Below are 21,103 nucleotides of genomic sequence, written 5' to 3'. Positions count from 1 at the left end.
GTTTGAGCACAAATTGATGACGATCGTGGGTCTATACCCCTGAGAGATTAGGGTGACTTTATATACCCTCAGCCACCCCGTGCATACTTAACAAGTAGCCGAGAACATGAAAGGAAATTGACATGCGTTCTCAAGACTTGTGACATGACAGCTCATCATCCATTCACTTGTTAATGAGATGCCCTGAGCGCATGTTTACAATGAGCGCAAATTCTGTTTGCACCATCGCCTGCCTACCTGACCTCTTCAGGCCACAGCAGGACATCTAGGTTATACTTCTCAACTCCAGTCCATCCTATTGCTTCAGCTTTCATTAGGCATATAAGTTAGGTTTAAAGAAACTTGAAACTTGAACTTGAAAAAAGAAAATAAGAGAGAATGTGTAGAGAAAAAAAGAGATATTGGCCTGTGATGTGACACCAAGGACAATAGCCACTAGTAAAACCCAATATGTGGCTGATCAAACAATATTCCATTGATTGATTGATTGAATTGATTGAAAACTTTATTAACAGATTGCAGAATGGGTACAGTATATATACAGCGCAATAATTGTTAACGGGATGCAGACCAGAGAAAGACTTTCGTCTTGTTTACATCAGGGTCCCCCATTTTCAATTCATCATAAATTCATAACCATATTGATCATATTGCTACAGTCACGTGTCATTATGATCAAACAACTTCCGAATGGGCCCTACACATTGTGTGGCATAAATTATGCCTAGCTATTATCATGCTATGTTGTTGAGGTGTAGACTATTAGCCTAACGGGATCCGTCATCACACTGTCATATCAGTTAACAGGATAATCCCTATATGTAGTTATGGTAACATTTATAGCGATTCATTTATTTAGGGTTAATAAACATTGAGGGGCGCAGTGAGCGGAGCCGTCTCTTGTGGGGGGGGGGGGGGGATTTGAAGTGCGCATGCTCCGTCCGTCCTTTATTCAGATAGTGGAATCCTTTCCTTCTACATTTCCAGAGAAAGAAGGGGCAGTAAAATAAATGGATGGACTGGCCGTGGAATAATAAGCAGAAAGCGCAGCACCTTATCTACCCACCGGCCAAGCAAACGTTCGAAATATCTTTGTTTTCCTAGTGAAAGATTGGCGAGTGCTGAAATGGTGAGTAGGCTATAATAAGTTTACGGGTTGTTGTTTCTTGTGTCCACGCACGCACGCATCGGCACACGGTCAAAGTTACCGTGCGAGTTGATTTGCGGTGCGTTTGATTATCTTTGTGTAATAAGCCACCACTACCCCCACGCCAGTGTGTTGATAGATGCAACGGCACATTGTGTTTTTGGACAGCAACGATTTTTAATAATGATGCGGATTTTGTGTGTAGTTTATTTGGTGGTGGGTCATGTGCATTGCTTGTTGGCACTAGCCCCCCTCACCCCCGCCCCCCAACTCCCAACCCCCAAATATCACTGAGGTTGTACTGGTTTAGATGTTTATAGATGTAGTGGTCTAACCGAAGGCCCACACTTTCCATGTGTTTTCTTTTTCTTCATCTCTCCAAACAAGGTAAACACTCTGAGTTAAGGCATGAAAGATGGACTTGAGGATGTTATAGTTCTTGTATACCATAGTAGTATAGTGATTTGATTTGATTTGATTTGATTTGATTTGATGTTTTTAATTTTCGTGTATACAGGTGTATGCCCAGCCCATATGGGCTTACAAGACACATAACAATATAGTAGTATACCATACCAAATTCAACACGAGACACAGACACCTGCGCCAGGCTTTTCACTGTCCTGTACCGCCTTGTATTTAAATAGGCATTTTCACATACACCGAATATGTGTCAAATAAAACAGCCATTGTATAGATTAGGCCCTACTTGCAAAGTCATAAGTAATCTTACTTGTTTGTTTCACATTTCATAACATAACCTGTATGCAGTAAGTACTACCAGGGGACTTCATACCCTTTGATGTAACTGCTTTTAATTCAGTTTGTCCAGCTGCTCCCCATATAGTAGCCTCCACAACCATCTGCATCACATAACATCTTTCAACCTTTCCTTGTCAAGTGAAATGCTATTTGGAGAGCATATTTAATACACAATGAAACTCAGTGTTTCACACGTTACTCTTACTATTACTACTTACTACTACTACTAATAATAATACTATTAAGCGTCTTTGAGCACCTGGAAAAGCGCCATATAAAATAGATGTATTATTATTACTACTACATATAAACATACAAATAAGTGCAAACCTCCATGCAATTGGATTACATAACATGTAGCAAGGCGGATGTGGCAGTAAATTGAGACTGATTGAGGTGTAATAACCTGGATTCAAACCTGTGTCCTGTGTGGGAGGTCAAACATCTACCAGGGAGCCAAAAGTAGCAGTTGGAGTATTTGGAACGTTGTTGTTGTTGTTGTTGTTGTTGTTGTTGTTGTTGTTGTTGTTGTTGCTGCTTTTTAGGGTAATCAAGAAGATACATTTCTGTCCCACTGCTGATACTGAAATGCATGGACTCTCAAGTGCAGTGGATATTTTGTACCACCAGGTGTCATACTATTGCTGGATGAATTAAATATTGAACATTTACATTACATTTACATTTACATTTAGTCATTTAGCTGACGCTTTTATCCAAAGCGACTTACAAGTTCTGTACGACAAGCCATCAGGAAGGGCACAACTCTATCAGCTGAGCAACAATGTTCATCAAAGTGTTGAGTGCTACAGTGTAGGTTAGTTTATTAGGACAAGTGCATGACAGTACGGTTAGTTAGGGTTAGATTTTTTTTTTTTTTTTTTTTTAATTCAGATAATGGTTGAAGAAGTGCGTCTTTAGTCGACGCGAAAGATTGGACGTGATTCGGCTGTCCTAACTGGGGTGGGTAGTTCATTCCACCATTGTGGGGCAAGGACTGAGAATAGGCGACTTCTCTTTGATGACCCTCCCGGAGCTTGGATAGGAGTAGGTCTGAGGCGGCCAGAAGATGCAGAGCGTAGGGGTCTTGAGGGTGTGTAGTTAGAGACCATTGACCGGAGGTAGGCGGGAGCGGTTCCCTTTGCCGCACGGTATGCTAGGTCGAGGGCCTTGAAGCGGATTCGTGCAGCAATGGGGAGCCAGTGCAGGTCCCTAAGAAGTGGGGTGACATGGGCTGACTTCGGTAGGTTTGAGATCAGGCGGGCCGCTGCGTTCTGAATGAGTTGAAGAGGCTGTGGCAGTGGCCGGGAGGCCAGCGAGCAGTGCATTGCAGTAACATCCCCAAAAATATAGCTGTGTACCCCATGGTTGGGTTAGAATCGGGCTCTTTGGGCACCCTAATAACTTTTGTTCATTCAGATCTCCACTTTGTTTCGGGGGACGCTGTATAGGAGAGGAAAATGTTGTCACCGTAGATGGCGAGAGAATATACGTTTCCCATGTATTTTCTATCTTATCTTGTGTAAGATAAGAGTTCAGGTACATCATGACAAGGTTTCGAGGGACAGTCATGATGAATGAATGGAATTGGATACGGACCAGCTCACCTAGCTGTTGGCCAAAAACACCTCTTCCGGAATTCTTTAGCTAGGCTAGCTGATCCGTATCCGCTTCCATTCATTTGTGCTAAGCTAGGCTAGCTCGCAGCCGGATAGCTTTCTACTGAACGCACAGACACTTGCCAATGGTGTACTATATTGTCGGCAGTTGGTTTGTACTGTTCACTAACTTGAAAAATAGCCACAGAGAAGCAAAGTGGAAAACATTTTGCGGTACAAATGTGTGAATCGTGAAATTGTGTTGAAATATTGTGATACGATATTTTGTCCATATCATCGCCCACCCCTCTGCTTCGCTCTGATCGCCATTTCTTATATAGTACGGTAGGTATCAAGTGAAGGAGCTGCTGGTGTCTTAGTGACAGAATATCTCCTTTTGAGAAATGTTGCAAGAGAATGAGAGAAATCAGCGCTCGCATGTAAAAGTCAAAAATCTTTTCAGTGTCCCATTTGGACAGCTTCTTAATTAATGATAATAATAAAAAGAAGAAAGATAAATTACATATGTCTAACTAGAATAGGATAAGAAGTTCTTATTTCACATATTTCACTTAATTTCCCGATAGCCTACTATATTTGGATCCTTCAAAATAAAGGATTGCCAAAGAACCACATTATAGTTACAACAAAATTTAGCTCATTTGATAGTGTCATGCATGCCATCAGTCTTGCACTGCTACAAGAGGATATTGTTTCACGTGTGGTGTTTGCAAAGAGCCTCATCAAAGTCTTGGCCTCCTTTACTGCAGGAAGGAAGGAACAGGTGTGGCAGCAGTAGATTTAGGCTGATGTTCATATCATGCAAACAGAAACCGCTCTCACAGCAGAGCTTAATTGGGACATTATCTATTTATTTTTATTTTATTTTATTTTATTTTATTTTATTTATCCTTTATTTATCCAGGAATGTCCCATTGAGATACAAGATCTCTTCTTCCAGGGAGTCCTGACCAACACAGCACACAACAAGTTTCAACATAAAACAGGGCATTAAACAAAAAACATACAATTCAAATATAAATACAGAGGGTCATTTGTGCAGTGGCAAGGAGCATAATCACATCAACAATAGCATCAGGTAAAACAGTTACATGTTTCATAAAGGGCTAATCGTAGCATACCTTTAAAAGCATTCACAGTAGGAAGTGCCTGTAGACAAAGTTTCACTTGCAGCGTATTCCATAAAAAGGGAGCATAGTGGGAGAATGCAGCTTTACCAAGCTCTGACTGCATCAAAGGAACATTTAACAGCATCCCATTTGCTGCTCGTCTGGTATTAAAAAAGCAAGTATAAAAGGACAGAAGTCTGGAGATATATAAGGGCAGCTTACCTAGCAATGACTTAAGGATAAAAATCAACATGTGTGATTGTCTTCTTTGGTACAGAGAGGACCATCCTAATGACTGATACAAAGTGCAGTGGTGGGTGCGAGAGCCTGCACCTGTTACAAAACGTATGGCAGTATGGTACGCAGAATCCAGCTTTTTAAGCAGGGAGGAAGGAGCATGCATATAGATTACATCGCCATAGTCTAATACAGGCAGAAAGGAACTCTGCACAATTCTCTTCCTGGCTTCAGACGGGAAACATTTCTTTAACCGGAAGAAAAAGCCCAGTTTAGGTCTAAGTTTTCTCAGTAGGTTCCCAATATGAACATCAAAGGCCATCTTTTCATCAATCCATATGCCCAGATATTTATAGGATGCTACTTTGTCAAGGCTACTTTGTCAAATTTGTCAATCTAGTGACAGAGTGCTGAATAAACACATCTTCTTTCCTAAAATATTATCATTCAAGACACTTTGTTTAAAGGGGCACTTCACCAAAAGACAATAATGATTTATTTGTCTCATAATCTCACACACATCCCCCAAACTCTAAACAGTTTTTCACACATTAATTTAGTTTGACAGTTATTGAGAGTAAGTTGAGTTTGAATATGGCCACCAGTGAGGTCATCAGGGACATTGAATCCTTGTGTTGTGTTAATCACAGCCCCACGAAATGATGTATATGAAAAATGCAGATACCTTGTCTTATAGGGACTGCTACCTTATCATTTCATTCAGCTGTAACACAACACAAGGATTCGGTGTCGCTGAACGGTGTGGCTGGTGGGCCATATTCAAACTCATACTCATATTCGAATAGCTTTTGGATGTGTGTGAGATTATGTGCAAAATGAATCAACATTGTGTTTTTGGTGAAGTGCCCCTTTTAAGATTGAAGAATACCATGTAGTGGGACGTTGTGTGCTTGTTTTTCTCATTCGGAGTGTTATAACTGGTATTTTTGTAGGCTGTTATATCTTATATCTTTATTGTTTGTAGGAGGCGAGAGGGTACATTTATGGTTGAGTTACAAATCAACAGTATTTTGTTAGCCAGTTAGTGCCAGTAGGTATGCAATAGTTGTGGTATTTCTTTCTGCTTACTCTGCTATAGTCAACACACTTTATGAGCCTGTACAGAAGGAGTTCAACATAACCCAGAGGTATTCATGACTATGTCAATGTTTCTTAAACTATGGATCGGGACCCAAAATGGGTCGTAGGCCTTTTGCTTACTCGGTCCCCAAGTGACAAAGACTGCTAGTACATTTGAAAGACTTAACTCAGTCTATTAGGGTCCTGGGCCAAAAGAAAGGCCTAAGAAAAAAGAACACACAGCCTTTTTGCAGATAAACCTCAAGCTTAATTCTAAGTGTTTGCCCAGCTGTAAGTCTATTTGCCTTTTAACATGGCAAGCGTTAACTGCTAATGAATGAAGCAATTAGAACATCATGGTGAATTAGGCTTACGCGATGTCACCTGCGCGCATGCTCTTGTTATCTCCCTGTCGAGTCCACTCACAGTCGTACCCCCCCGGGACATTGATATGTTTACATTAGATGTGCATCATACCGTCGCAGCGTGGGCTACTGGCTTATTGTAGTAGGAGTTCATTGCCTTTGCCCCTTGTGTCTGTGAGACTTGTCTGCCTTGTGTGTGTGTGTGTGTGGGTGTGTGTGTGGATGTGTGTGTGTGTGTGTGGGTGTGTGTGTGGACAGTGGGTGGGAGGCATGATGTTGCCAGCAGGAGCCTCTCTACTAGTGATTGGATGGTGAACTGATTGATGAGTAAGTGCTGTCGTGGGTCCGCCTCCACATCCTCCACAACCTCCACACACCACAGTTACAGTACACACACACCTAAAGTGAGGCACTTGCACACCTCATGCGTAGTGTGTGTGCGTACAAACACTCACCGGCACAAACACACAGAGAGAGACACACAAGACGAGAGAGAGAGAGAGAGAGAGAGAGAGAGAGAGAGAGAGAGAGAGAGAGGGTACACTCAGGAACATGCTGCCAGTTACCGATCCATCCCTGAAATGTGGAGCTGTGATCCATCCCTGAAATGTGGAGCTGTGCTTTGCTCGTCGCGACTCCCCCCCACCTTCTCTCTCTCTCTCTCTCTCTCTCTCTCTCGCTGAGTTAGCTGCCTGCCCTGCGCTCTGTCCTCACTGAAGGGCACTTTTGATTGACTCATTCTACGCTTCATAAGGGACACGCTAATGATGCAAGGCTGCTGCTTCCTGCTCTGGTGGAATTAATGGAGACGGATTCACCAGACCACAGCGACCGGGGAGAGGACCTGAACGATGTCTGACTGAGACCAGTGTGACACTGCCTGCCCGGGGAGAGAGCTATCGTTGTCGCTATTCCCCTTGTTTTTTTTTAATCCAACAATTTGTCTTGTTGTGTTCCTCAAAAGAGCGCCTCTTGGATGGTGTGCAGCACAGCTTTGTGTCAGGTAGGCTGTACTGTACGGACACTGAGATGTACCCCTGCGGTCCCTCACATGTTTTGTCATGCTTTTTCGGGAGTGAGTGCACCAAGGGGTTGTGGTTTTGCTAAAACATGTCATCAGTCTGAGGGATCTGCCGGGATAATATAGGATACACACGCTATCTCATGTACATGTGTGTGCTGTACACATGCCACTGATTGACACCGTAGGACACCGCGGCTGATATTATTGTCAGGGTGTCCCACATTTCTTACTTACTACAAAGGCAGGCATGACCACACCAGGCCATAACACACACACACTACATCTCTTCGTATGACCAAATCTCCCTCAAATTGTCTTTTGCAATACGGTACGTGCTCCTCGCTCACCATAATGACAGTTGGTATACCTTTTCAGTTGTGCCCCTCCTCTGCGATAGCCTATAAACGTTGTGACAGTCGTATAACATGCTTACAGCTAAACAGCTCACTGTATGGGTTTTAGAGTCCTGTCCCTGGTCACCTCTGGGCCGATAATTCCTTTTTGCCAGAACGCTTGTAACCGGAGTATGTGGGTGAAATTCTGTCATCCTAGACTACAAAAAATAATAATAAAAGAGATGCTGTTACTGCAGGCTTTTTAGGCGTTGCAGTTGTGCATGGCGGAAGTAGCGTGTCAACGACTAAATCAGGGGGCGACAACAAGTGGAATAGAGACGTAGGTGAGAAATCAGTGCAAAGTCTTGCCTCTGCGTTGGTTGTTGAGCTCGGACGAGACGGCCTCGTGGTGCTGACGGCACATTGTGGTCTGGACTCTGGGTCGGTAGGAGAAATGAAAGCCACATTACTTCAGCCTTGAAATCATAGGGGGCGGATGAAATTGCCATCTTGAAATAAAATAAATTACAGACACCGGTTTTAAAAATAGACGGCACAGTCCCCCCCTTTTAAAAGCTCATTGTCGAGCTTCAGCGAGAGAAAGGAATGCAGTGGGAGGACAGAGGGTATTCACATGATTTGTGTCATGGTAACGGCGTAACCCCAGAGATAACAATTATGATAAAAAGAAAATAAACAAACGCTAGTGTCGTTGAGCAATGGGGCATTAAAACATAGTCTTTTGTTCTACATTGTGTCACTCAAGTAAACAGAAACAATGTTGAAAAATTTAGCCTACAGTGCAATACAAGACCTGCAGAGGTTTGTTTTGTATGTACTTGGCTTTCCCCCCCCTTATCTGCATCTCCAGAGCACCGACGGTTGAAAAAGCTATTTGTTAGTAGTGTGTGATTTTGATCCGATTTCGAAAATCTGCATCCTTGAACATTGCATCCTGTTGCAACGGTCTCTTACTGAAAAAGGTTTGCAGATGTTGTCTTTTTGAAAAAACAAAACAAACAAAAAAACAAAACATACACACATAAAAAATGGAAGCTGACACAATTGGCACAATGCAAACATTGGAAGGGTTTTAGAGGAAGCGCTGAGCTCACTTCCTTCCAACACTGTGATATTTGTACCAGGAACTGGCAATGTCCTGTAGAGTTGTACTTCTCCGTGACCCTTAACCCCTCTGATGAAAGACATGTGCAGCTGCAAGGAGGACGTTTTTAAAGGTTCCAACTATGCACTTCCCACCGAGGTGCGCTCATGCTTCCTCAGCGCACGTGACTGGTGGCTCTGATTGGTTGTCTGGTATCCTGTGACGAGTGACAGAGACTTTTGCATCATAGCGATAGGCTGTCACCCTAACCCACAACGGTTACAGTCCTGTACATTACATTTAGTTGAGGAATAATGAAATGTCTTAAAATAATTCTTCACAAGAGCTTCCCTTATTGTGGTCCCACAGCATCTGGCCAGAGCTGTAGATGTTCTGATGACCATAAAATAGCTCTGTCAATATATACAGTACCTTTTTACTGACGTATATGGCCTCAATTCCAGACACACACACACGCGCACACACACACACATGCACGCACGCACGCACGCACACACACACACACACACACACACACACACACACACACACACACACACACACACACACACACACACCAAGGCCTATAGACCTGGGGAGTCACGTGATCGTTTTAAGACCTGCCTCGTTCCAGAATTTCTTTTGCCTATGGTCTTTTTTGTTTACCATAGGAGTTTCTCAAGGTTAGCGGGTTTATATGGTTCCACTTGTTCAATTGGTCTGACATTTGACTGGAGCAGAGTTGAGCATCATTAAATGAGATCTGCGTTTTTACATTTGAGAATAGAAATGAGGGAGACAAAAAGGTCATGGGTACAGGTCAAGACTGTACCTAACATGTATTCAGAAGATCTATCTACCACATCAGCTCTCGTTTACCTGCCGCATTGAAACCATGCACTGGGAGGAACGAAGCTTCGGTTAATGCGCTGAAAATGCACCCCCCCCCCCCCCCCCAAAAAATGGTAATCGGGACAGCAGACAAAATATATATATATATTTTTTCATTCAGAACTTTAAGTAGCCACCCTGCTACTATTCTCCAATTCAACTGGGAGGGGGATGGGGGGGGGGGGGGGGGGGATGGGGGCGAGACGGGACTGTATGGAAGGATCTCCTGGTGTCACGAAAGTGGCTGTGACACCCATCTCTCCTGCATCTCTGGTGAATGAAGAGACCGCTCTGCTCCTCGCATCCTTCCTCTTATTAGCCTGCTCACCAAACAGATGCATCCTGCAGCTGCACAGCACTCCTTCCTGTCTGCGTTCGGACCCCTTTGTCTGAAGAGGCTGCCACAGCAGAGTTGAGACACCAGTGGAATTTAAATAGACCGACACTGAATGGACCAGCGCTGGCGGACGGGCAAAGAGGCTTCCGCCAGTTTCCATGGTCTGCTTCTCACTGTGCCATCGGTGCATTCTGGCACTGCTCGCTCGTCGTGCTAATGTTTAAATAGCTGTCCTTTTGGAGAGCCGTATGACTGTATAATTGGTGTGTGAGCTGTATTCTACGTCAGCCTTTTTATAGAAGGTGCCCTTCATAATGCTGCTAAACTATTCTCATCAAGGCTTGTTGTAGCTCAGCAGGTGTTCTGTATTCAGGTCTGGCCTCTCAACCCATAGCTTTCGGTCGCGTCGTCAGACATCTTGGTGGGCAAACGAACGAGGTGATGGTGGTAATCACATAACAGGTGATCGTCATTAAGTGACCAACCCGGGCCGGTGAGCCACGTCGATGGCGTCGCACCGTATCGATGGGGAAGGATACCATGGATACGTTTTACAACTTTGCAAAGATGACTTTAAGGTGTTCTTTTTGTCGTTAACGGCGTGCTCTGTGGTTTTCAGTGACCTCCCCCTTTGGTGATTCTGGCTTCATATTTGCTAAGAGGAAATCCAAGATTGTCTTGCTTGCTTTTTATATTGGCCTCATGAATGGTGCAGGGAGCTACCCTGGATGACACACGGTATAAACAGGCTCTGATCGTGAACGGTGCAGGGAGCTACCCTGGATGACACGAGGTATAAACAGGCTCTGATGAACTATCTTGATTCGCTCTCCTCTTGGAGGATGTTTATGACTGAGGGCTATTTCTACTAAGGCCTCCGCCCCGACTGCCCACCCGCTCGCCCGCCTGCCAGACCAGACCTGCCCATGCTGAGACCTGGGCGGCATGTGGCATGCTGGCTAACTAACTTCACTACGGTTATGTTGTAGCAGGGGGCTGTTTTTTAACAGTATATTATCTGCCCCTCGGCTCGTGGAAAGGTAAGCAAAAGGATTTTGATTACACACTGAATTGAGAAACCCGGACGAACTGCATGTCGTTGTGAAGTCATAGTGTACACACGGGTGAGAATAATGTGTCTTATCTATGCCTTGTTGTGTCTGTGTTTAATTGCATTTGACTGGGCGACGTCGGGACGTCCCATGCTATAATAGTAGGCCTGTGTGGTGGTGGTGGTGGCTGCAGGAACGTTGCTGATTAGATTCCCTTGAAGTGACAGCGATTTAAAAGCTCCATGTAGGGCAAATGCCCTCAAAACTAGTGGGCAGCGATGAGGTGGAAAAGTCTGGGATTTAGTAGCAGACGTCCCTAAGCGTTCTTTATCTTAGGTGCTAAATTAATTTCAATGCCCAGCGGAGACACTCTGATCTGATCTGATCTGATCGGGGCAACTTCAGCAGCGTGACATGATGTTGACCCTCGTCTTTATTGATGTCCTGTTTGAACAGCAGCACAGAGGACTCACGGCGCCGCATCGCAGCACAACGCTCCACTCGCGAGACCTCCGCTTGTGCCGCGGCTCGCTTTACAGTACAACAGTCAATTGTGCCCGTCTTCGTGCACCGCCTGTCTCTGTGTAAAAGGGAGCTGAGCTCGAAGCCATCTGGCTGCCAGATGTAGCACTATTATTTCCCTTGCCCCCCCCCCCCCCCAAACCCCCCTTTTTCTTTAGAGGCAAGGGCTTCTACCATGAATCTCACGCCTCGACATGAGATAGGAGGATAGGGGAGAAGGAGGAAAGAGGGGCTGTGTGAGTCTGGACGTCCTACATGCAGAAGAGGTCATCCGTGCCAAGCGGCGAGGCATTCTGAGCTCCCCCCGTGAGGGGTGTTTCCCACTGGCTCGGGGGGTGGGAGGAAAGGGGAGCGGAGAGATTTTCCCTGGGATGTGATGCCAAGTTCACACACTCCATTTGGGAACATGGCGGAGAGCAAGCTTCACAGGAAAGGGTCTGGGAGCACAGACCGGCGCTCACCTTCCAAGACGTAAGAGGTTAAAACTTCCAACTGGTGATAAGGACTCTTGTTATGGTCTTGTTTTTCTTTTTAGCAGTGGTAGTGTCAGCATGGCAACAGAAATGCTTTTGACATGTGGTAAGGAACTTGTAGGCTTGAGTAATGATAACAGAGGAGCTTTTTAATTGTGGAATATGTGCTCTCTTAACTATTAACTATTAAGTGTTTTGTGTTTTCCCTTGATGCCATGCATTCATTTGCCTAATGTTCCTGGCGGTAGATTCACTTTGATCACAGCACTGTTTTTCATTCAAACCGTAAAGAACATTGTTGGCAATGTTTATATGCGTTTGCCGTTACATAGCTGCTCTTGAGGATAAGTAAGCACCACAGAGACACGTGGGAAGAAGTATGCCGTTTCTAGATGCTGTTCTCTCTCTTGTTCTCTCTCGCGCTTGTGTGTGTGCAGAGGATCTTTCCTTCTTACCAAAAAATGCAAGAGGTGCCTCTCTGCGCGCGAGCTTGACCTGCCCACGCACACTTCCAGACACAACAAAGAGGAGTGTAGGAGTGACTCACTGAATATTCCTTTCCCAGCCTCTCGGCAGTGAGTGGGCTTGATTTGAAAATCTGGAGATCACATAGAGTAGCTTTGAGCTCGGGGGCCTCGACAGACACAGCTGCTGTGCTCTCTTGGCTGTAACCCGGCTTATACTGCGCTGGCCGTTTGATCCCGCTTGTTCCCTGTTACAGCTTAACACTGTGTGTGTGTGTGTGTGTGTGTGTGTGTGTGTGTGTGTGTGTGTGTGTGTGTGTGTGTGTGTGTGTGTGTGTGTGTGTGTGTGTGTGTGTGTGTGTGTGTGTGTGTGTGTGTGTGTGTGTGTGTGTGTGTGTGTGTGTGTGTGTGTGTGTGTGTGTGTGTGTGTGACTTGTGTGTGTGTGACTTGTGTGTGTCGTGCGTGCGTGTACACGTCTGTATTCCTCCCATGTTTAAATTATGTGCATGTTTTCTCTCTTTGCATGTTCTGGGCGATTACATGGACTGCTAGTGCCTAGTAGTTGAGCCGAACAATGTATCAAATTCATATTGATGTCACAATATGAAATAAATAATGCAATATCCATATTGGGAAGACTGCAATGTGAATGTTTTTGGTTTGATGTCTCTGGCCACTGTTGCAACTGTTGGTACATGGAGGTCTGACCATCTCACATTTGTAGGTGGCCCCATTCAGTTAAATTGGACTGTTTCACTTGTTGGCGCTTGCATCTGTGCTCTGGTGTGACATTGTGATATAATCTAATTTGAAACATAGATAATGTAAAAAAAAAAGTTTCTTCTTCCAATTACTTGTTGTTGCGTCTTTGGTTGTGTCTCACACAGGATTTCAAAGTGAAAACGTGTTATTTAGACGGTGACCAAGTATCGCCATCTAAACGATATAATAAAATTTGTAATAACTCCTCCGTCACGTGGGTGAAAAGGGAACAAAAAGCTTGATATCAAATAACCTTTTATTGAGACTTTTAAATTAAAAAGTGCTGGAAAGTGGATGATGGTAAAGTAAAGATCCATACCTTTGCATGGATCCACAATGGTATAATGGTTCAAATGTAAATGTTGGGGCCTAATGTCCTAAAATAAGCATTATTTGATGAAACATAAGTCATAATATATGTTTATAGTAATGTGTCTCTAAATGTTAATTCCAAAGGAATGATGCTTACTGTAAGTCTAGAGTGACTCATACTGTATCTTCTGTCACACCATAATACAGTATGATACATTTTTGGCATAGTTGTCAGTGAGTAAGCATTCCATTTGAATTCACTGGGACATGTTTTAATAACCTTTATTAATGTAAGAATTTAAATAGGGATTAATTTAATAACTAACTATCCATGATATCAAAGAAATATCTTTTGAAATTTTGTATAAAATATAGATACACTCTAAATTTAAGATTAGACCTTGAAAAATGATATTGTTAGATCGAAATTGTAATACATGCAACAACAGAGGCCTTGTTGCATGGAATGCTTGTGTAGTTCAGTCTTCCAACATGGCTGCTTGTAACATAGCAACAAGCATTGTTTTGTACATGGCAATGGAAGAGACAACAGTTGCTATGTGCCAAACAACGGTTGCTACAGTACGAGACGCATCAATTAATCGAAATACATAGATTTGAATGTGTTCGATTCGATGCATCGATTTTAATATGTTAGAATCGATTATAATCTAAATTAATTGCTTTTATTGACCTATAGTCCATTTATGCTGAGTGAATCAGTATTCAAAATCTTTTTGGGAATTAACTGATAGAAAATGTTTCGAAAATGTATCGAATCGAATCGTGGTCAAATGAAGAGATTCATGATGCATTGAATCGTTGCCTGAAGAATCGTAATCGAATCGTTGTGAGGTCGAATCGTTACACCCCTAGTACAAGTTGATGTATGCGAAATATACAATATAAACAAACATGTTGTTGGTGTCTTATTACTGGATCTTGTAAACGGGTCATAGTGGAAGAGCCTTTTCCAGTGTCTTACCTATACTCACAGAAATTAGGCATTTTCTTTTGAAGGTGGTTAAGATAAGATAAGATAAGATAAGATATTCCTTTATTGATCCCCTTGGGGAAATTCAGGCATCATAGCAGCATGGGGTAGGGGCCAGGGGGGAGGGGAGGTACAGGTAGTAGAAGACATACAGGTCACAGAATTATAGTACAGTGGAGAAGTAAAAAATTGAAATAGAATAAAAAGGCAGTGTAAACAATGTACATTTATATAGTTAACCGTTACCAACGGTTACAGGCAGCCATACTGGAAGAAAGAGGACTACACAAACATTCTGTCCGAGGCCTCTATCGCAATAGGCCTCTATATGATATTTAGTGGGTCTACTGCCTACTGGTGCCTGGCCAGCTGTGTGTGATGTGTGGTGTGGAGGAGTAGTGTTGGTCCTCCCGGCTCTGCTTGTAGTGGGACTCGTTTGTTTATCTGTTGAGCTCAGTGCTAAAGCCCCTGTTTACTCAGGGGGGATGCCTGAGACGCTTGGCTGCATTGTTTTGGGAGTGCCGAATGCTCCACATAATGTGGCCTATGATTTAGGGGTGTGGGAAAATATTGACATAGCATGATATCGTGATACCAGCCCCCCCCCCCCACGACATTATATCGATGCGCTATTTCCAGTATTGTGACATTTCTCAGGCCTTAGAAGAAAGACAAGCACATACCATACAACATCAACCATGTAGTTGAGATACATTCACTTTCTGTCCGTTTAGTTAATTTTTATTTCATTTATTTCCTTTTTTTTTTAAACTTTTTTCTGCCTGCCCTAGACCTTTGCCTTTTGCCTTTGTGTGTATTGAGTTGCCTTTGCCTTTGTGTGTTTTCTTTTCTTTTACTATGCTATTTTATCTCAAATTATCCCACTATGAAATCTCAATATATCTCAGTTATTGTAGCACTGCAATATATCGCAATATATTGAATCATGATATGTATGGTATCGCCAGATCCTTGCCAATACACAGCCCTACTATGATTAACATACATCCAAGCTTTATATTTAGTCAAACTAGTTACCTACCATGCCTATCTAAGAAATATGAGGTATATAATGTTTGGAGATTTTTTTTCTCAATTTTTTTCTGTGGTTAAAGTTGAAGTTGTTTGAATGTATTCATAGTTATACATTGACATGGTAGCACACATTTCATTTGAGCAAAAGCAAAACAATCCATGCACTGTAAATGGTCGGTTGACCCACAACATCACAAGTCTTTATTGTGACAGGGCAGATTCAATCATGCAACATTTCTTTTTCACATTGTGTATCGAAACGCGGCACTTGACGGCTCGTAGCATGCCCTAAATATTTCCAACGAGCGTTTTAACACTCCCAACATATCCGCGTGTGCCCCCATCCAGCAGAACGCAGGGGCCATTGTGTAGGTATGAGGCCCAGCGTTTGCTTCCTGTTTCTAAGCCCACTGCGATGTCATTCACAGCTGCTTGTGGAGTATGGGTACGACTGCCAGTGCCGCGCCACAACCGGGTTCCGTCGCGTCGCCACTTGAGAGTGTCCATGGCAACGGGATGGCCGACAGCAGGCAGTCTCTTAGCACGAGCTCCTTTCAGACGGTCAACATCCACAACAACAAGGCCAAGTCCATTATCACCAACAAGGTGGCACCTGTCGTCATCACGTAAGTGCCCACCCCCCAAAAATCCATGTTCTCACAATTGGGTGTTAATCCTCTTTGATCACCGTGGCGACACCCCCCCTCTCTCCTTCTGGAGTGTTTGCCCCCGTTATCATCTAATTTGTCAATCCAGGAATCAGGAGACGTTGGATCAGACCCCCCCCAGCAAATAGGAGCTGATAATTGAATTGACTTTGTCCCCCTCACCGCCGGGTCAGTCCTCACACTTGTGATTCGTTTTTGCTTTTTTTTGTTTGTTTCCGCAGGTATAATTGCAGACAGGAATTTCAGATTCACGATGACGTCCTCAAGACGAATTACAAAGTGGGTCGGATATCGGACACAATGCCAGAGCACTATTTGGTACAGGTAGGAAGGAATATTATACACCTTAATGATGCCAAAACTCTTTTTTTCAGAAAACAAAACAAAAAATATTATCTTCTTGGCTCTCCTTAGGCCCCCTTTTTTCCTCCACATTCACACCTCCAAATTGCATAGCCTCTGAGGAGGAGCATTGTCATGCATTGTTTTATGATCTGGGGCAAACCATTGAATAGGGGAGCGTCGTCACCTCTCCATCAGCTCTTTGATCTGCTCTGCCACCTCCTGACAGGGTTGTTCTGGCACGCAGCGTTTTGTCATTGTTAGCCTGCAGTTTCTGTTTATACACATTAGATCACTGGTTTCACTTTACAGCCTTGCAATATTCACAACCTTTAATGAATGTTGGGGGGGGGGTTAACAATGGCGTGCTTCAACATGTATGTACATGCCATCTTCATGTGGAAGATATTCTGAACCTTTTCTTTATCTCTGAATTCTCCTTTGCAGCTTTCAATGGCCCAGTAGCTATTGTGACATCGTCATTGTAATGTTCAGTTCTCACATTTTTTATCTCAACTTTTTGAGTTTGTACAGCTGAAAGGGTTAATATGAATCCACCCCCCCCCCACCCCCGACGAGGCTCTGATATGGAATCAGACACAGAGTTTGAAACGTGCATCATGGCTTCTTCTCCTAGGGGGAGTACTTCCTGGTCCAGGACGTGTCCAGCAAGGCGGACGTCCTCAACACCACGGGGAGTTACGGTGCGCCCAACTTCCGCCAGGTGAAGGGATCGTACCCCCTTTACGGCATGGGTCAGCCGAGCCTGAGCGGCTTCAAACAGGTCCTCCAGAGACTCCTGGCACAAGGTCACGAGGTTGGTGCCCTTATATTTTTGGACGTCGCTCACCTGGTCTCCCTGTATACATTTGTGATATTTACAGAATTCTAGAAGATATACACTCAAGGTACATTCTTATAGAATAGAATAGAAATACTTTATTCGGGGCGGCTGGGTGGCGTAGCGGAGATTGCACTCGTCACCAATGCAAGAGACTCCGGTCTCGAATCCCGGTGTCAGCATTGCCTGCGGCTTGGGCCAGTCGTCATACTATCTCAATTGGCAGAGGTAGCGGGTGGAAAGTCGATGGGTGGGGATTGGACGATGTGGACGACTCCTACAGGTCGGTTGGGTGACGCCTGCACAGCAGAGACAGGAAGTATCGGGGGGCAGCGTGAGCCTCCCACGCATTACTCCTCGCCACTGAGAGTCCGCGCTGTCTGGTGAAAAAGATGCAACAGGCTGCCTCCTCGTGTACCGGAGGGGACACGTGATGCAAGGCTTCTATCCTCACTACAGCCGACCAGTGGGAGGCATAGTCTAGCAACGTTCAAGACAGGGGAGGGGAGAATTGGCAATACGAAATTGGGATGGGAAAAGAAATAGAAAAATAAGGAGAAAAAGTGGATACAAAAAAAATAAATACTTAATTCATCCCGAGAGAAATTCGGCACTACAGATCACTCACAGTAAACAGTAAACATTTAGGTAGTCAGAAACAAACAAATAGTCACGAATAACAATAAAAATAAGAATACGAATAAAATACGGTCCAGGATATAAATGTTTCTATGTTTTGTATATACACTCTAAAATATTAAATATACAGTAAAAATATACAGAAATACAGTAAGTGTACAGTAAAAAGTGTAAAATTGTACAATGTCGATTTTTAAAAGTTAAAGTCCAGGAAGATTAGATCGTACTGTCACCCTGGCACAGTGATGCGTTATAAAGTCTGATGGCTGTCGGAATGAAGGACTTCCTGTGCCATTCAGTGTTGCATATTGGGAGTCTTAGTCTAACACTGAATGTGCTCCTTCTATCAGCCAAGTCTGTGTGTAGTGGGAGGGAGAGGTTGTCCATGATGGTGTGGAGCTTAGCAAGGCTCCACAACAGTTAGGTTAGGTTAGATTCTCGGTGCACTTTATTTCTTCTTGCGTCTTTGTGTCTGGCCTGGCCTCTCCCTCCCCGGGCTGTTGTCTGTAAATATTTGAGGAGTCAAGTGCTCAGCCAGTCAATGCTGTGGGTGAGATGTTGCGCAAAGCAAACAGAAAGTCCTCGTCATGTGGACAGACGGGGGAAAAAATAATATCTACACGTATCTGCTTACTGCAGATGGAAACTGACCGTAATTGAACCGAAAATGTACCAAATTATACAGCAACCCGTTTTCTAAATTCCTTACCCATGTGGTACAAGTCAAACGACACAGGAATGTTTCCAGTGGGCTCTTGGGAAAAAAAAAAATACATATAATGTATTATATAAGGTTATAATTTTATATTTCCCCCCCGTTCTCCCCCCCTTCAACCTCCCAAAAACCAGGAGGTTATATTCTTCTGCGTAAGAGAAGAGCCGGTGGTTTTCCTGCACTTGGAGGGCGACTTTGTGCCGTACACCCCGAGGAGGAAGGAGAACCTCCACGAGAACCTCCATGGGCTGGACAAGCTGGTGGAGGGCCTGGAGCTCACCATAAGGAAGGAGGTGACCCAACAATCACACTCCTTAGCGTTTAATGTAGGAGATGATTCCAGTATTGTGGCTGGGTGCCGACATGAACATTTCATAGTCATAGTTCATATTTAGAAAAATTATCTCGATTTGCAGTAAGCGAAAAATCTTCAAATAGTACTAAAACGTTATTATTTGAAGAAAAACTACATAGTCACTCGTGAACACTTTTAAAAAATGTGCACTCGCTGAGCCCGCTGACTTAGTAGTCAGTGTAGCGTGGCCGGGGCTCACTTCAGGGCCAGGAGAAAATGCAAGCGGCACTCCCCATCATAGCAATGCAAATAAAGAAGACTATACTGTATGAATGAATGAATGAATAAAAAAAAAAATCGTGTCATGTCCGACGACCCATCCCTTACGAGATTATAAGACACCAAAAACAATAATTGAATATAACATTCACTTCCCAAGGTTTGTAAGCTACACCATGCACACCATCAGAGGCCAACATAAATACATCACATAATATGTTATTTTCGTACGTTTATCCCAAGCTTTCTCTAAATATTCTGCAAGTGCAAATACCCTATACATTTGTATGTTGATGTGGTCAGTTATTCGCTTAAGTCACCAGTAATTGCAGATGGCGATGGTAATAAACATGTATTGCGGTGTCATAAACCTTATTGTTTTATATACCAAGATATATAGTGATTGTCCCTGATTGGTAGCCCCTCATAAGAGCAATCAAAACCCTTTGTCCGCCACATGTTTATGAACTCTATGAAGTCAAGTGTTTCAAACTCACGAGGGACCCCCCCCCCCCCCTCAGCTCCACGACTTCGCCAAACTCGGCGAGAGCGTGCTCTACGTCTACAACGACATCGAGTACTTCAAGGACGAACCGCAGAAGATCTCCATCACGTGCGAGGAGGACATCCACGTGACCGAGGAGGTCTACAAGAGGCCCGTGTTCACCATGCCACTCTACAGGTTGTTTACCTTGTTCCTTTATTACCCCCCCCCCCTCGTTCCACCGCCTCTGTGTCTTTTAACTCGAGCCAGCGGTTTTAGATAAAACGCCCGTGCGCTCCCGCTTCGCACTGGCCAGTCATAAACAGGGATGCTTGTTTGTGCAAAGGCCGGGTGCTCTCTGCTTTCAGAAAGAGAGAGAGAGAGAGAGAGAGAGAGAGAGAGAGAGAGAGAGAGAGAGAGAGAGAGAGAGAGAGAGAGAGAGAGAGAGAAAAAATAAAGAGAGATCGCACAGCAATCTGTTTGTAATCAGATGAACCGAGTCAGGTTTTTATTGAGGCGTAATGAGTGCCTTGCAACATTTTCCCGGGGCGAGAAAATATGTAATACCCCCCCCCCCCCACAAACAGTGCATTAAAAAATATGTCCGGATCAGAGACCTATAACAAGAGCCGTTGGAGGCGTTTTATTGTATGTACTATCAATATATAGGTGGTACACTACTTTTAGAAGATGGGCACATTTCGGCCATTAAAAGGTCAAGCAATAAACCCCAGCGGTCCTCCGGGGTGATTGGGATCTCTCTCCCGCCCTCCCCTGTGAGCTGTTGAAGGGACAGCTTCCGTTGGGAGACTCCGGAGAGTTTGTGAACACGCCACGCCGGGGTCAGCCAGCACTTCATCTATAGAGTATTGCTCGAGCTCGGCGCTCGGCTGATGTTTACGTACAGTGTGTGGCGGCCTACATAAAGAGTGTATTGACAAAACATTTGAGACATCGCTATGTGAAACGGTGACTCTTCCTCGTCTCGCAGGTACCACCGATTACCACTACCGATGGAGGGAGCGCCACTGGAAGAGGACTTTGACGCGTTTGTTAACATTCTCAGGGTAAGCCCCGATGTAAACAACCAACACCGTTCCTATCACTGCATGATCACGACTCAGGTCCAACCATGTGAACTCTGCCGCTCTTCCTTTGCTATGCTTTGGAGGTGAGTTTTACGAGAGGTTACCGGTTTTTAGATTGATTTGTTT

At 44.1% G+C, this 21,103-nt stretch overlaps 1 protein-coding gene across 3 annotated transcripts in view; it reads left to right on the top strand.

The window, feature by feature from the left end:
* The first annotated feature begins 988 nt into the window (after nucleotides 1–988).
* pald1a (phosphatase domain containing paladin 1a) overlaps nucleotides 989–21,103 on the top strand; it is a 155,382-nt gene continuing 135,267 nt past the window's right edge. The window contains exons 1-7 of one of the 3 annotated variants that reach the window (XM_084323837.1): nucleotides 989–1,129; nucleotides 16,055–16,252; nucleotides 16,516–16,618; nucleotides 17,274–17,453; nucleotides 18,966–19,124; nucleotides 19,927–20,087; nucleotides 20,881–20,956. In XM_084323837.1, the coding sequence (XP_084179963.1) occupies nucleotides 16,068–16,252; nucleotides 16,516–16,618; nucleotides 17,274–17,453; nucleotides 18,966–19,124; nucleotides 19,927–20,087; nucleotides 20,881–20,956 (864 nt within the window). In that variant the 5' untranslated portion in view covers nucleotides 989–1,129; nucleotides 16,055–16,067. Of the gene's footprint in view, nucleotides 1,130–6,929; nucleotides 7,323–11,841; nucleotides 12,057–16,054; nucleotides 16,253–16,515; nucleotides 16,619–17,273; nucleotides 17,454–18,965; nucleotides 19,125–19,926; nucleotides 20,088–20,880; nucleotides 20,957–21,103 lie in introns of those variants that run through there. The other 2 variants (XM_084323838.1, XM_084323836.1) reach the window with 2 other exon arrangements.

This window comes from Notolepis coatsorum (genome assembly GCF_963971535.1).
Source record: "Notolepis coatsorum genome assembly, chromosome: 10".
NCBI classification, from domain to species: Eukaryota; Metazoa; Chordata; class Actinopteri; order Aulopiformes; family Paralepididae; genus Notolepis; species Notolepis coatsorum.
Note: the sequence above shows the minus strand (reverse complement) of the source record. Positions and strands in the feature narration are given on the sequence as shown.